This window comes from Raphanus sativus, chromosome 9 (assembly GCF_000801105.2).
Source record: "Raphanus sativus cultivar WK10039 chromosome 9, ASM80110v3, whole genome shotgun sequence".
Lineage (NCBI taxonomy): Eukaryota > Viridiplantae > Streptophyta > Magnoliopsida > Brassicales > Brassicaceae > Raphanus > Raphanus sativus.
The window spans coordinates 1,739,756-1,757,576 of NC_079519.1; the positions used below are offsets into that span (position 1 = coordinate 1,739,756).

The window sequence follows — 17,821 nt, forward strand, 5'->3', positions numbered from 1 at the left end:
TTGTGTCTCCTGGATGAGATGATATTTTTCACTTCCCTGTCTATTCCCTGAAACACAATTGATGAAGGCACTACTTGGTGGTTATGGATAAGATTGTTTCTTTGCTTCCAAATATGGAAAACAACAGCTTGCACTGCTATTTTCCGGAGCAAAGAAAGCTTTGCTGAAGCTGCAGCACGGATCCAAGACAGCATCTCCGACCAGGTGGTGAACATCGCAAGCGGTGGATGGCATCTGATGAAGACCTCCTTCCAAATGTTGACACTAAAGACACAGCACAACAGCAGATGATCTCTAGTTTCAGTAGAGTTGGTACACAACACGCAATTTGGAGACACCGCCATGCCCCAAGCCGCCAGTCTTGATCTTGTTGGCAAACGATCGTAGTTCGCGATACATGTTCCCTTCGAGTAAAATCATATGTTTCCACCTACTTTTTATGTGATTCTAATTGATATATATCAGTTTGTTTACTTTCCATCAAATCTTTTACTTTGGTTCAGATTTTCTCAAATTTACAACCACCTAACAAAGTATTTTCCGCATGCTTCCAGATAACATCTCTATAGTATTTTCAATTTTATATGGAATGCAAACAGAAAAATGTTCTATTTTGTTTTATTCAACAAAAAAAAAGTTTAAAGTGTTAGTTTGCTGGTGGAAATTTTATGTTAATTTGGCAATGAAATTCTGTTTCTTCTCGATTGTAATTATTATTTTTATTTCTCCTGTAATCATCATAGACTGTTGAGTAATTTGTGATGGTTTGGGTTGAGTTTTCTTCTTTTATTTTTTTTTGCTATATTTGATGTTTTTAGGATTCTTATACGAATTATAATATTATGAATTACATTTCATATACTTTATTTATTTTGAAATACTTATATGAAATGTAGTTTCTTACCAATTTTGTAAAATAAATACAAAATACGTTAAATTTTATTATATTTTATTTTGCTTCTCAGTGGATATATAAGAGATGTACAGTTCTATTAAGTTTTTTTTTTTTTTTGAGGAAAGTTAATTATTCAACTACAGGATCCATCCCTTAGCAGAAATGTTTGAGAAAGAAACATTAGCATCTAAGGGAAGATCTGAAAACTAAAAGGAACAAAAGCGTCCTCATCTCACTTCTGCGTGGCCCACGTGCCCACGCTGCATTATCGTGCGTATATATACATATTCTTTTTCTTGACAGAAAAAATACATATTTTTTTATAAATATTCATACGATCTTAAGGTTAATCAAAGTCAAATAACTTACATTTTATGGAATATTATTATAGTTATTTTCTTACATCTAGTCTAGTAACGCGATCTTTAATTATGACTATATAGAAAAATGGTTACATGTAGCATATTTTACAGTTCCAAATAATCAAAAATTAATCAGCAATCGAGATAACCAGTTACAGATTACTAACAAAAAAAAAAAGAACTAGTAGGTCAGATATCTTTTAGCCTAATCGTATCATAATTCTTATAAGCTAACCGCTTAACCCTTTTTATTAAGTTATTTACACAAATTCAACTCCAATACCAAGTATTTTCGAGTCAGACATGCATCAGAGTTTTGATTTCTAGAGTTGAAATAATGTCCAGTTTAATCACAAAATAAGTATAATGGCCTTGGGAAGAAAGAAAGCATCTGAAGACAAAGTTAAGTAATGTGAACACTAACTGGGTCAATCAAAAGTTGGGGTTGTTAAGGGGGCAAAAGAGAAACGACCAAAATAAAGTTCCAGATGTTAACATGTTCCCCACAAATTACGTGCCAAATGACGGATCCTAGTACGTTTGCGTGATTAACGTTAAGATTCACACACACCCCCACACACACTTTTCAATTGAATACTCATACGTATATACATATTTACCTATAAAGGAAGGCTCACAGATCTGCGAATCTTACTAACTCAATAAAAAGCTAAATGGGTGGTTTCAGATTTGATTAATGCTTTTCTTTGTCTAAAAGTAATAATTGTGTAAATCCTTACAAACTAAAGTCTTTGTTAGGGGCTGGAGAAATGTCCCATCTTGTCTCCTTGTTAATTATGTATTTCCACACGAATCTGCATTATTCGTTGCGTTGGTTGCTTCCATACATCTTCTTACAATAAAACCCTAGTCGAATTGATGATATTGGCACTCATATGGTGAACGACATGATATTATAAAATTGCATTCAAAACGTGTGTAGAAGATGCTTTGATTCCCTTTTGGAATTCATTAAAGATATCTGTTTGATGAAGAACACGTGATCAGAGAATCCGGCACAGCCAACATAATTTACAGAGTTCGATTGGTTTTGCTAAACTATTTGTTATATTTTTTACACAGTTATATCACTCCAAATATGTAAACTAGACCTAATTTCTTGAGAATTTTAAGATTGAAAAATTAAGAGAATTAAGTATTTTAGATCAAGATGAGAGTTGATCCCTAAAAGCATCAATATCAGTGGAACTAATTTGCATGTCCTTATAGTTTTATATTAATATTTGTAGTTTAGGACAATGTTAAGGACTTTGATTAAATTATGATTATTAGTGGGATTTTTAGTTGGTTTTTTAGGTTAATTATTTTTTTAAAGCAACATCGAGAGCTCTGTCTCCTCCATGTCGAAGAATACTCTGTTCGATCTCTTTTATCGCGTTTAAGTGCAGCGACGAAAGCTCCGTCTCCTCCGTGTCGAAGAATGATCCGTTTCCTCCGTGTCGAAGAATGCTCCGACGAAGGTATAACCGTCAAAAACTGTGTCGAAGAATACTCCATCTCTTTCGTGTTCTACGGTGGTTCCGTCGTCGATCAACAATACCACCACAACAGCAACATCAAACGGTTTCACTTTAAAGACTTCACATTTCTAAACACTAGTCGTGTTTCCCCACTTCCGCTTCTCCACTTCATCTTCAGGCGACAGGTGATAAAAAAGACCGAGCTAAGAACGTTCTTAGTTAAGACCCGTACCACATAATAATGCCCATTATTGATTTATTTTCGAGCCCAAAAACACTAAGATACACTGCTAAAGACACCGATATTGATGGTCTCAGAATCCTTAACTATACGCTCCTCGATCTGCAGTATGTGTATGTTTCTCTTTGTCGGCATCCGATAAAAGAAATGCAATATACGGTTACGAAAAAAATGCAATGTACAAGTGACGTGGACCTACAATTATTAATGCGCACAATTATTTATGTAGGTATATATATTAGTTTGTCACTGTTTTTTTTTTTGTTTTTCTTATGATAATCATGTTATACATCAAATATTTCTTGTTCGAAATGGCTAAAAGCAAAATGATTTCCAAATTCCGATATGTAACTACTTTCAGTTTGTTTCGTTTCTTAAGCGGATCCAAAGAAACTTTTTTTTTTTCTTAATAATGTTTTGCACTGAGTAATACTCTTTAGTTATTGGTGTCTTAAAAATAGTGGAAGAGAGGTTCAAACCTATTTTAGTACAAAATAATATTTTTAAAATAAGAATTTTCTGAACGTTAATCTTAATTTCGCATGAGATTGTGGTAAGGCAAAAAACTGTTTTTATAAAAGCTCTTTTAAAAAAAAAACTGTTTTTAAAAGTTTCTTTCTTGTTTCTTGATGGAACGCAAGGACTCTAATAATATGTGTATGGTTTAAAAACACATTGATCAAGCATATATAGATTGGCCTATCCTATGACTAAAAATACAAAGATTTGCCTATCCTATGAGGCTATGACTAAAGAAAAGGATTGGCCTATCCTAAAATTGATTAAAAATGTAATCTAAGAGTTTTTTTTGTTGCATCTGTAATCTAAGAGTTTAAATATGACATAGATTTTTTTGCTTGTGGGGGACCAGATCTGTTTGGTGGCCACTTGACATAGCCATTTAGTTTTTTCTTTTGTTCACCACATAGTTATTTTGTTCTCATTCTTGTTTTCATCATACCTTTTTCCTCCCTCAAGTATATTGGAACGAAAAACCAGCGTAAGTTCTCTGGTATTCATTGAATCATTGTCCCCATGTGTTGATTGTCGCAATACAAAAATGTGTGGGAAATTATTTTCACTTTTCAATCTATCAGAAATATGAGCTCATCAACATCTTCATTAGCCACACTACAAGAAAACACCCGGAATTCCGACGACGGTTCCGACGGACACAAAAGTCGTCGGATGTTTTTGACGACTTTCAGACCGATTTCCGACGAAAACGAAAAATATGAAGTCGTCGGTATTCCGTCAATATATTCTGACGGAATACCGAGGAAAAGAGGTCTGTCGGTATATTCCGACGACATTACGACGACATTCTGATAAAACATGGTTCGTCGGTATTCCGTCAGAATATACTGACGGAATACAGACGATATTTCGATCAACATATATAACTGTTGGGGTCGTCGGAAATTCGTCGGTGTATTCTGACGGAATACCGACGACATAAGATTTCATAAAAGTTTCGATATGTCCTCGGTAATCCGTCAGAAAATACTGACGACATTCTGACGGACTCGACATGTCCGTCGGAATGTCGTCAGTATTTTCTGACGGATTACCGAGGATATATGGTTTCATTGAATTTTCGATATGTCCTCGGTAATCCGTCAGAGTCCAGTCCGTCGGAATGTCGTCGGTATTTTCTAACGGATTACCGAGGACATGTGTTTCTACAAAATTTCAAACATGAAAATCTACAAATTTATATGTCAAAAGTATGAAAATAACACATGATAAGTCTTTAGTATAGTATTAGATCGCAACCGTTCAAATATAACAACTCATTTAAATATTTATGTATGCATATCATTGTTTTCACAACATCTCATCTTAACATTCATACACTTATACAATCATATTTATAATCTTACACTACAAAAAAATGTTGTTGTGTTAAATCATGTTATAAAAATATATTTATTGTTAAATCTTTATGCAAATACTATATTTCTTATCAAATATTTGGATTTTGCATTTAGAAACTTGAAACCAACCCCTAAACACTAAGTCGTCGGAATTCCGTCAGAATTTTCTGACGGATTACCGAGGACATATGGTTTCATTGAATTTTCGATATGTCCTTGGTAATCCGTCAGAAAATACCGACGACATTCCGACGGACATGTCCAGTCCGTCAGAATGTCGTCGGTATTTTCTGACGGATTACCGAGGACATGTGTTTCTACAAAATTTTAAACATAAAAATCTACAAATTTATATGCCAAAAGTATGAAAATAACACATAATAAGTCTTTAGTATAGTATTAGATCGCAACCGTTCAAATATAACAACTCATTTAAATATTTATGTATGCATATCATTGTTTTCACAACATCTCATCTTAACATTCATATACTTATACAATCATATTTATAATCTTACACTACAAAAAAATGTTGTTGTGTTAAATCATGTTATAAAAATATATTTATTGTTAAATCTTTATGCAAATACTATATTTCTTATCAAAGATTTGGATTTTACATTTAAAAACTTGAAACCAACCCCTAAACACTAAGTCGTCGGAATTCCGTCAGAATGGGTCGTCAGTATTCCGTCGAAAAATACTGACGGACAATATATCCGTCGGTACTCTAATTTCCCCGGGAAAACCAAACCGCGTGAAAATTTTCGCGAACCGCCTTTTCGTATATATTTAATGATTCTGACAGAATACTGACGAACTTCGTCCGTCAGAATCATTAAATATAAAAAACCCTTCTTCTTCTTCTTCGTTATCACCGCCTCTCTCTCAAACCTCTCCGCGTTTCCTCTCCTTCTGACGGCGATTCCGGCCAAACTCGAGCTCCCTTCACCGGCGAATCACCTCCTCATCCTCATATCTCTTCTCCAAACCCCTAATCATGTAAGAATCATCCCCTCCTCATCTAATCTCAAGTTTTTAGGGTTTTGGTTTTTAGATTTTAGGTTGTTTGATTGTAAACCTGAATTTTAGGTTGTTTGATTGTAAATTCTAGGATTGAATGGATAGTTTAGGATATATATGTTTGGATTGTTGTTTGGTTTGTTGTTTATTTTTTTGGATTTTTTTGGTGTTTTGGTTAAAATTCAAAACGTTTTTCAAGTTTTAAAACGTTTTTTGATTTTTTTAAACGTTTTTTTATTTTTAAAAACGTGTATATGATTTATAAAAACGTTTTTATGATTTTTTCAAACTTTTTTTGATTTTTTCAAACGTTTTTTGATTTTTTAATATATTTTTATTTTTAAAAACGTGTATATGATTTTTAAAAACGTTTTTATGATTTTTTCAAAACGTTTTTCAAGTTTACAATATATATAGAATTCTTTATAATTTTTATACACACACATATATATACATATATATATATATATATAATTTTTTAATATCTTATAAAGTTTTATACATATATATGTATAAATCATGTATAATAAAAAATTTAAGAATTTTTTATAATTTTATACATATATATATATATATATAAATTTTAATATTTTATAATTCTTATACATATATATATATAAATTTTTAATATTTTATAATTTTTTATACATATATATGTATAAATCATGTCTAATAATGGCGGTTTTTTGATCGAAGCAAATGAGGGTAATCCCGTTGATAATCTCCAACTCATCAAGGTGGCTCACACTAACAAGAAGACGGGTCAAATCCAAGATGTTGTCATCAAAGGTGTCGTTGAGATGGCGATTCTACAGGAACGTCAACCAACTTGTCTCGATTGCAAATCAATGAGATGGTTGAAAAGGTAAATTTCAAAATTAATAAGTTTATTTTATAAGGTAGTTTATAACTAACTTTAAATATTTTTGTAGGCCGTTCCTAAAAGGAAAGGAGACCGTTTAGTTGGGCTGGCCCGCCGTGCTTCTTCGTATCCGACATCTTCTTCGCAAGCTCCGTATGCCGATCCCATGATTCTCGAGGAGCTGCATGACAAAGATGAACGGATTGTGGCATTGGAGCAGCAGAATGCCATTATCTTTACCGAGAACCAAACCATCCTTGCTGATCTGGCATCGCAAAAGAAGACCACGCAAAGATCATGGAGAAGCTAAACCGTTTGTTTCCTTCGATTAGTTCTTAGTTTTTTTCTGAATTTTAAAATTTTCTGAATGTTTTTTTTTCTCTTTCGGTTTGTATGAATTTAAACTCTATAATATTATTAATTTTCACTTTCAGATTTGTTTTAATTATTTTTTTTTAAATTGCAAAATTTAATTCTAATAAAAATAATTTAAAAATGAAAAATTTAATTATTTATTTAATTGAAAATACCGACGACATTTGGTTCGTCAGAAAATACTGACGAACCAAGTTCGTCGGTATTTTCCGAGGATTTAGTCCGTCAGTATTTTCTGACGAACCAAGTGTCGTCGGTATTTTCCGAGGACTTGGTTCGTCGGTTCGTTCTGATTTCCGATGAAACATGTTGTCGAAAATGCTCTCGGAATGTGGTCGCAAGTTCGTCAGTATATGGTTTCTCGGTATTCGTCAGAAGTTCGTCGGTATGTCTGACGAAATTCCGACGAAATTGAAAATACCGACGAAATGATACCGACGGACGGTTTCGTCAGAAATTCGTCAAAATATGCCTATTCCGACGACATTCTGACGAATTTGTCCGTCAGTATCCCCATGTTTTCTTGTAGTGCCATATCATCACATGAGAGATTAAGGCTTTGCTTGGTGATTTCAGTGCAATGGTGAGGATTCCAACATTGCGATTACACGATGTGGTACAGATAAAGTGATTAAAATTTGGTATACAAAAATAACAACTGAATGTATAAACTTTTGAACCGCCATCATTCGCGACTAGTAAAAGAGTAGGAGTATTTTAATGATAAGATGCATCGAACGATTGGAGGATATTTTTATTAATTAGTAGGCTCTGTCAATTAAAAATAAAATTGGAAGCTAATTAATAAAGTTAAGAAGGAAATAAGAGGCTATGAGAAAGGTTGTAGAACTTGTAAATGTGAGAAAGTGGGTGGACATAGGCACTTAGGTTCTCCGCTAATGGAGGATTACACGTGATAATGTATCCATATATATGTCTTTATCCACAACCGATTTCTTAAAGATAGTTCTCTTTTATTTTATTTTCTTAGGGATTATGAACTCTAACCCATGTTGGACCCACTTTGTAGAACACTTACTACAAGTTTTTAAACAAACATGCATCTCCTTGGGATAGGAGACAGGACTCGCTAATCCTGAGTCTTAAAACAGTTTAGAACTGGTTTCACCGCCAATCGTCCAAATAAGAATTTGACCAAATATCTATGGAATAACTTTTACTTTCTTTAGATTACTTCACAAAATAACTTTAGGATATGGCATAAAATAAAGCTGCTTTAGGCTAAGACTTAAGCACTACAGAATAAAAAATACTAAGGGCTTATTGCAAAAGTGACTCAAAACTTGAATTCAAACAGAAAACTAACATTTTCTTTTGACTCATTTTTTTTTTGAGTTTTTAACCCCACATCTGCATTTTATCTACGAAAATGCCATTAACCCTTTTTTTTTTTTTTTCGAAAATGGCTTCTTTACTGTCTCAACCTCATTTTCTTCAAGTATTTACAATATTGCCACTGCCATGAATAGTGGGAACAACCTTGTACGAACTGTTTGGAGCTTTTAATGCCCTTTAATGCACGTAAATCTCTTTACACTCTCTCTGTTTCAATTGTTATGAACTAAAAACAACATTTCTTTCACTTTCTCTCCATATTCATCCAAAAAACTGAAGCTTTTGATTCAAAATTGTTTGGAGCCATATTTCTTTCGTTTTGACTTACGGTTGCTTTCGTTTGAGGTTCTGGGTGGTTGGAGAAGACCCTGTGTGCAAACAAAGTCATCTCACCTAGTTGAAGGTACGAATTTGAATTTTTTTCAAAATCTGTTCGCGTAGAAGACTTACAAGTAAGTCATCTGTATGTAGAAGACTTACTGATGAGTCTTCTGGTCAAACGGACGACTTAAACTAAGTCGTCCAGCTTTGTTTGGTGAAAAAAAACAGTCCAGACGACTTATATATAAGTCGTCTACGAGAAACAGGCTAGTTTTGCATTTGACCGAATCGTGTCAGATCTTTGACTATTTCTGGACGACTTATAATTCAGTCGTCTCTCGGAAAGTTAAAATTTCAATATTTTATTAAACTAGACGACTTACGTGTAAGTCGTCTTAGGTTAGTTTTGTAGTTGAAAAATAAAACTTCATAATTTAATTTTTACCAGACGACATAATATAAAGTCGTCCCGTCAGAAGACTTAATTTAAAGTCGTCGGGGAAAGCAAAGTCGTCCAGAATTTTTCCCAATTAAGTCGTCCAAACCTTGCTTATCCCGGACGACCTTAAATTAAGTCGTCTAGCTGGACGACTTTTAGTTAAGTCGTCTGGAGAAAGTTAAATTTCAAGTTTTATTTTTCAATTACAAAACTAACCTGGGACGACTTACGTGTAAGTCGTCTAGTTTGAATAAAATATTGAAATTTTACTTTCCAGAGACGACTGATTTATAAGTCGTCCAGAAATAGTCAAAGATCTGACACGATTCGGTCAAATGCAAAACTAGCCCGTTTTTCGTAGACGACTTATATATAAGTCGTCTGAATTTTTTTTTTTAACAAACAAAGCCGGACGACTTAGAATTAAGTCGTCCCTTTTAATTTTCAATTGCAAAAGTGACCTCTTTAGACGACTTACCTTTAAGTCTTCTGGACGACTTAAATCTAAGTCGTCTGCGATAATGTTTGTTGAACTTCTTCATTTTCTCTATGTTTACTAATGTGTTTTATTTTGAATATTTGCAGATGATTTTTAAGTTACATGCAGTGTATGGAGAATGGTTGTTGAGAGATTTCCGTTGGGATTTTGTGGTTGATGATCTCAAATGAGCAAGATTGTTTTTATTGAATGAAGATTCAACACATGCTGAACTTGTTGCAATGGCTCAAGAAGATTATAACCTGGACATGAGATCAGTGACTGTGGAGATTAGCTACTCATTACCAGCAGAAATGATGATGACTCCAAGCAGTCCTCCCATTCATGTTACAAGTGATAGACAAGTTCGAAACTTGCTCGAGATACTCAAAACGCATAGAGTATGTCTTTGTGTATCAAGCCGCAGCAAGGTGGAAACGGTTTCAGAGAAAAGAGAAGAAGCTGGTGATAATGATGAAGCTGGTGAATGGGAAGAAGATGTTGGTGATAATGATGAAGCTGGTGAATGGGAAGAAGATGTTGGTGATAATGATGAGGCTGATGAATGTTTTGAAGATGTTGGTGATAATGAGTCTGTTGAAGATGAAAATCAAGATGGGGAGGAGGAAAATGGGGAGGAGGAAAATGGGGAGGAGGATGCTGATAACACTATTGTTGGTGAAACGGATCAGAATGGTGGGGATTACAGTCTTTATGGAAAGGTTCTAGATGAGGACGAGGAAGATGATGATAATATTTGTTTTGAAGAAATTGAAAAGACATATGCTAAGACAAATGCTATTGAAGGAGGAAAATCGGATTGTACCAGCATCTATGTCAACCAGAGTTTTGTTAGCAAGGATGCACTGCTTTCAGAGCTGCGGTTGACAGCAGTGAGGGGTAGGTTTTCTTTCAGAATATACAAATCAACAAAAACTCTCCTTGTGGCAATATGTCGGGTTAGCGGTTGTGGATGGAAGATCAGAGCGAGTGTGAAACATGGGTCAAACACGTTTTGGGTAACAAAGTATGTGGAAAAACATTTATGCTCAATTGGAGACCGAATCGCTCAGCGGAGACACTGTACTCCAAAGTATGTTGGTAGTCTTTTCATTGATCGTGTTGGGATCATTGATGGGATAACTCCACAGCATATCACTGATGCAATGAAGAACATGTTTGGCATGACGCTTGATTACACCACTTCATACAGAGCACTGTTATATGCACAGAAATTGGTGAGAGGATCAGCAGAAGAAGGGTATTCGCGTCTGCCTTCATATCTCGAGCAAATCTCCATTGCAAATCCTGATTCTATCACGGCTATAGAACTTGATTCTGAGAAAAGATTTAAGTATCTATTTCTCTCTTTTGGAGCTTCTATCAAAGGTTTTAAGTATCAGAGAAGGGTCATTGTGGTGGATGGAACTCACCTAAGTGGAAAGTATGGAGGTGTTATGTTAGTTGCAGCCGCACAAGATGGCAATTTTCAGATATTCCCATTGGCTTTTGGGATCGTGGATGCTGAAGATGAACCTTCTTGGGAATGGTTTTTCACAAAATTGGCTAGTTGTATATCTCATGACAAGCCTCTGGTGATAGTCTCTGACCGGCACGCGGCCATTAAAAGTGCGTGTGAGAAGGTGTTTCCTTGGGCAACCCGAGGAATATGTTATTATCACCTTCAAGATAACATTGTCAAAAAGTTTAAAGGGAAACATCTCATGTACTTGGTGAAAGGGGCTGCTTATGCGCACACGGTTCACGATTTTAACCGGTACATGGCTGAGATACGGAGTGCAAACCCGGAACTTGCAACGTATTTGGAGAAGGCCGACGCCAAGCTATGGTCAAGGGTTTATTGTAAGGGGAACAGGTTCAACATAAAAACAAGCAACATCGCTGAATCTATTAATTCCGCACTGAAGCGAGCAAGAGGATTTCCGATTCCGTTCCTGCTGGAGTTCATAAGGCAGAAGTTAGGAAAATGGTATTGGAAAAGGAGACAAGATGCTTTGAGTCTCCCAACTGTACATAGCCGGGGTGTTGAATACTTGCTTGCTGTTCGATCAGAGATAGCGGATACGATGACGGTCGAACCAATTGATGGATGGCGTTTCTTTGTCAAAGGTGGCAAAATGGACTGTGCGGTTGATTTGGAACATGTAAAGTGTGGTTGTGGTGTCTATGGAGTGGAGAAAATACCTTGCTCTCATGCTATAGCAGCTGGAACACATGCTGGTGTGCATATCGACACACTTGTATGTCCACTTTACTCAAAGAATCATCTGTATGCAGGATACTCAGAGAATATATATCCTATCGTGTCACAACATATTGAGGAACGAGAATGCTTTCCTCCAAACGTAAAGCGTGGTCCGGGGAGACAGAAGAAATCAAGATGGCAATCTTGGTTGGAGCTATCTAGGATGAGGGGACACAAACCCAGGAAGAAACACAGGGCACGGAGATGCTCAAACTGCAAGGAAACTGGCCATACGAAACCACAATGTACACAACCAGTTGACTAGTTGTCCAGACGACCTAAATATAAGTCGTCCAGTCTTGATTACCCGTCCAGACGACTAATTTCTAAGTCGTCCAGTGTTTCGTCTACCTTCTACGAAGTCGTCCAGTGTATTAGACTACCTTCTACTATCCCTTCAAGTGTATTTTTTTAGACGACCTTTTACGAAGTCGTCCAGTGTATTTAAGTCGTCCAGTGTATTTAAGTCGTCCAGTGTTTAGACTACCTTCTACTATCCCTTCAAGTGTATTTTTTTTTAGACGACCTTTTACTAAGTCGTCCAGGTTGAAGACTTTCCAGACGACTTACTTACAAGTCTTCCAGTAGAAAAATTTCAAGCGGACCTGATTAGTCGCAGAAGGAGTTCGAGTACTCGTCATTGTGGTTATAGATCTGAAAAAATAAACGTGAAACGGTGAGAATGAGTAAATTGAAAGAGACAACGTTTTATGTTCATCTTTTCCACGAGTTTGATGACTTACCGGCGTTAGGGTTTACAGAGAAACGGCGCTACGGTTTACAGAGAAGAAGCGGCGGCGCTAGGGTTTAGAAGAAGCGGCGGCGCTAGGGTTTAGAAGAAACGGCGGTGCTAGCTAGTGTTTAGAGTAAGCGGCGGTGAGAACGTTGGTGAGCACGGTGGCGAGGGCGACGGTTTGTTCGGAAATAGTGGAAGCGGGGGCGCTAGGGTTTAGAGGAATCGGCGGCGCTAGGGTTAGAAGAAGCTGCGGCGACAACGGTGAGAATGAAGTGAGATAGATAGCCGACGTTGAGAACGATGGTTGTTCGGAAATAGTGGGAATTCGAATCGCCTTTGATATCGCCGGTGAGAGAGAACTGTTAGGGTTTCTGTTCGCGGAAAATGAAAAAAAAAAAAAAAAATCACCTTATATATTGGGTAAATAATCCGGTTAGCTTTAAAAGTACATTGGTAAACTTTAAGGTTTGGTCCGGTTTAGACGACTTATTCTGGCTGATAATGTACATCAGACGACCTAATATTTAGTCGTCTGGGAACAGAAGACTAAATATTAAGTCGTCCAATACCCTAAAATGAACCCCTAAACTAAAATGACTAAATTAACTTACTAACCACGTTATAAAATCAAATTATACTTCAATAGTGTTTACTATACACAGAAACGAACACGCCTAGGTAATTTTAAAAATTTTCAAAAACGGTTTTAATGCTTTCCAAAATCTAACCCTAAGAACACATACAATACTACAACATATGTTGATGAAACATAAACTAAAGAATATCATGACTCACTACTTTCACTCATCTGGGCTGAAAACAATTGAAATTTGTTATATATTAATTTATATCTCTTAAGACATATGTTAATTACATAATTCCAATTTTTCACTTATCAAAATATTTTTTACAAAATTTTTAAATTATGTTTAAGAATAACTGTCCAGACGACTTAACTTAAAGTCGTCTGGACGACTTATTTTCAAGTCGTCTGTTTACAGACGACTTGCGAGGGGTAGAAACGTAAAAAAAAATCCGTTTTTTTGTTTGTTCACAAGGAGATAGTTGTAATTTCAATAGCCTTTTAAGTTACTTTTGCCTTTGACCCAAGTTGGGGTACTCTTTTGGGTTTGACTCCAAGTTTTGAGTCACAATTGGTAATTCTCCCAAATACTAATGAAAACACAGTCTTGAAAAAGGAAAAATGAGGAGAAAAGTGGTGGCCAGTTTGCTTTAAGTATAAAGTTTATACACTGATGGGGTTTTTTCAACTTTTCTTGCATATTAAATTTACGATTTTTCAAATATAAACTTAAAATCGATTGAAATAAAATATTAGCCAACGCAAAACATAGCAATTTTTGTTCTTGTTAGGTGGTGGTAAAAGGACATACCAGTGGAATGGAGCTGTATACTTCACGTGGATTATATAATTTCTGTACCTATTCTTTTCGAAGATAGTAAAAATACTGTTTTAATAGACGAGCAACGGATCGGAATGTAAAATTAAGATGCTAGGAGGCAAAGGATATGAGGAAGCAATGGGGGAGATGGTTTGCATCAAGATGACAAGATGAAGAAGACATTTAAACTCTGTTTTTAAACTTTGTTTTTCTAAATTTTTATACAAGACATATTCATTGTAAAAACGTTTTTTTGGATTGAAAAAAAATTTAACATTCATCAAAAAAAATGTAAAATGGTTTCATAACATGACACGATTTAATTTTACCAACCAAGTTTAGTAATTATGATTTATGTTTTGTCATTTGTGATTGTACTTCAACCACTCAGACAAAACTTTAGGGGTGGGGGGGAAGGACAAATAATATTGTTCAAATCATGTCATTATAGTTACATAATCTTGTTCAGGGATCTTATTATTTCATTCAATAATTTCACGTTATTCACAAATCACAGTTACGAGATTCTAAAAGATTATATACAATCAGATCTATATAAGCATGAAAAAGATCTTTCTTTCCGCATGTTCTAAAGATCAATGAGAATAATTTACAGCTAGAATTAGGTTGACAATATTTTCCAATATAAAGAAGTGATGTTTATAGACCAAAATTAATGAGAACCAATAGCCAAAAAGTTTGACACTGATAATAGTGATGTTTAATCTACTGAAATCCATAATTTAGCTCGAACTTGTGAATAGTGCAGTTAAACTCTTCTTTCTGGTTTTTACATGTCCCGGCAAAAGTGTTATTATTTGACAAATAGAAGTACCAGCTGACTACCTCTCTTGCTGCTCTTGCTAGAACTGTTCAGGTATTCTTATCATGTCCATCAACTTTGACATAAATGATGTATATTATCTTTATAAGATCTCCAAGATCAAAACTATACCCCACCAGAATTTGATTAGCAGCGAAATTCAACCAATGGGGTTTATCATAAACTAATACTTTAATATAAAGTCGCTCCCACAAAAGGGATAATTATGCTTTTGATTTACAAATGTGATTAGTTTAGTCTTAACCCACGCATCAGGAAGACTCCACAGAAAAGGAGACCTCAAATTTCAGAATATGGAAAAAGAAAAACCAAAACTAGACATTTGATTTTTCAAATCCAAATCTCCTTTAATGGATATCTCGTAAGCAGTTTTATGAAGCCAACCAAACATGGTGGGGTGGGATGATTCATCACAAAGTCCCATCATATGTTCCAAGTGACACTTAACCGATCAAATTAAATATTTTATTAATGTCAAAATATACCTTTTAATAAAGCAGAGGGGCTTTAGGCTACAAACTTACAAATTAATCTAAGTGGGACACGTCAAGTGGTTACATTAACATGCACACACATAGATCTAAACTCTTAATATTCGCTAGGAAAGTTGAGAATTATAATATTTGCTAGGACGCATCTGCTTTCACGCATCAATTATTTTTTCATGCAACTTAACTTTAAAGTTTGTGTAAATTTGTAAATTAAAGAAAGATTTTCTTAGGAAATATATAAAATTTTAGTACATATAAAAATATCAGAACACTACAATTTGTATTTGTAGAGAAACGATGTTTTTTATAAAGTAAAAAAGTTCGAATCCAGATTTATTAAAGATACATACATAACTTTCGGGTGGAAGGTAGAGTCCACGAATAAATTCTCTCACGAATATTTAAATAGAGCTTTAAGTATGGATCCATATCTGTGTGGTGAATAGATACATCGTGAAATAGTTCTCTCCGATAGAGTTTGAACTCGTTGCCTGAATATCGGCAAGAACCCATTCTCTACCGTTGGACCACGATGATCACTAGAGAAACGATGTTGACGAAAGTACCCAATAATATAGTTATTTAATACTTAGTTCTGAATGTTTCTGATAAAGCCTTTTGTACATGTGATTGAATTTTTCTAACCGTTTATTTAAAAAGTTTTATATACTCCTAAATAATTATGATCAAGAGTTGTACTGCATAATGGTGCCATACTGCCATGAAACCGTAATGTTCAGATATAAGTTTTTTTTGGTTAAAGTAAGCAACCACGTTTTATGCCTCAGATAGGGGAAGCAACCATGGAAAGCTGTCATTTCTTTTGTTCTTTTAATATAACAACAATTGATTAGGTTTTATCTAAGTATCCAATGCATTCATACTTTGGCTCAGTCGTTTGTTCATATTGATTTTTAATATTCATGTGCAATATATATATATATATAGTATTTATATATTACATGACCATGTTTTTACCATAGATATGATTTACATTGTTTGTTCTTATCATAAACATCAAACGTAAACACAGCCACCTAAGTAAGGCTTGGCTATTATGGGCTTTGGATTGACTAGTAATTAAACCTGTGTTTTAAGTTTCAGTTCTTATGTAACTTCTAATTCTCATACATGTGTCTTTTTCCTTTCTCATACATGTGTCTTGAACATGTGTTTTGAACAGTATCTTAGCGATGCCCTGCCCATTTACTGGTTGCTAAGTCCAGAGACTCGAAAGGCAAAAATCGTAAAAACATCTAAATTGTTTTTACGAGGGTAGTCAAGGCATATTACCTTACAAATTTGTTTATAATATTGCATGTCATGTTGATATATTATATATTTATAAGGAAAATTGCATAAAAAACTTCAAAGTGTCACTTACTAGCATTTTAAACTTCGAAATTTTTTCACCAACAATTTTAACCTTCTAATTGACATTTGTATCATAAAAAACCTCAAAATTCAAATATTAACCGGTTGTACAGGTAAAAAAAATAATGTATCAGTTTTTTCCAAAAAATAATTCTATAACTAATAAAATAAATAAAAAAAATCAGAAATTTAATGAAAATTCATAAAATCAAATAAATATTCGGATCTTTCTAGATATTTATAAAATTAAATAAAAATAAAAAAAAATAACTTAAAATTTTATAAAAAATAAATAAAATTAAATGAAACTAAAGAAAAAAACTAAATTAAATTTCATAAGATAAAAATCCAAAAATTCAAAAAAAGTATTTTAATGAGAAGATTTTTTTTAAATATAACAAAATATTATTGTCTACAATAATAATTTCAAAATATATCACTTATGACAATGATGTTTTTTTACATAACCATTAACAATGATGGTTTTTGGCATATCTTAATGATAGCTTCCGACATCATCAATGAAAATGACAAAAAAATATTTAGAAATTCTGAATTTTCAATTCTTTTTTGAAAATTTATGATTTTTTTAGTTTTCTATATTCATTTTTAATTTTAGTTTAATTTTTATTTAATTTATAAATATTTAAATAATTATTTAGTTTATGCTTTTTTATTATTTAAATAATTATTTTTTTCTTTTTTATTTAGATATTTATATTTATTTACTTTTCCTTTTTTATTATTTAAATAATTATTTTTTAAAAAAACTGACATTTCATCTTTTCTTACCAGTTCTCCAGGTTATTTTTTAATTTGAAAGTTTTTTATGATACAAATACCACTTCGAAGTTTAAAATGTTAGAATAAAAAAACTTCAAGTTTTAAAATGCTAGTAAATGACACTTTTAAAGTTTGTTATGCGATGTTCCCTATATTTATATATCACACACAAAGATATAAGATTTTACCAGTATGAAAGCCTTTAAAAATAAAA

General features: G+C 33.8%; 1 protein-coding gene across 1 annotated transcript; it reads left to right on the top strand.

Moving 5' to 3' along the window:
• Nucleotides 1-8,401: 8,401 nt before the first annotated feature.
• On the top strand, nucleotides 8,402-12,505 carry LOC130499917 (uncharacterized). The gene is made up of 2 exons (XM_056994414.1): nucleotides 8,402-8,875; nucleotides 9,818-12,505. The coding sequence occupies exon 2, from the start codon at nucleotides 9,953-9,955 to the stop codon at nucleotides 12,239-12,241; it is 2,289 nt and encodes a 762-aa protein (XP_056850394.1). The 5' UTR covers nucleotides 8,402-8,875; nucleotides 9,818-9,952; the 3' UTR covers nucleotides 12,242-12,505.
• The last annotated feature ends 5,316 nt before the right edge of the window (nucleotides 12,506-17,821 follow it).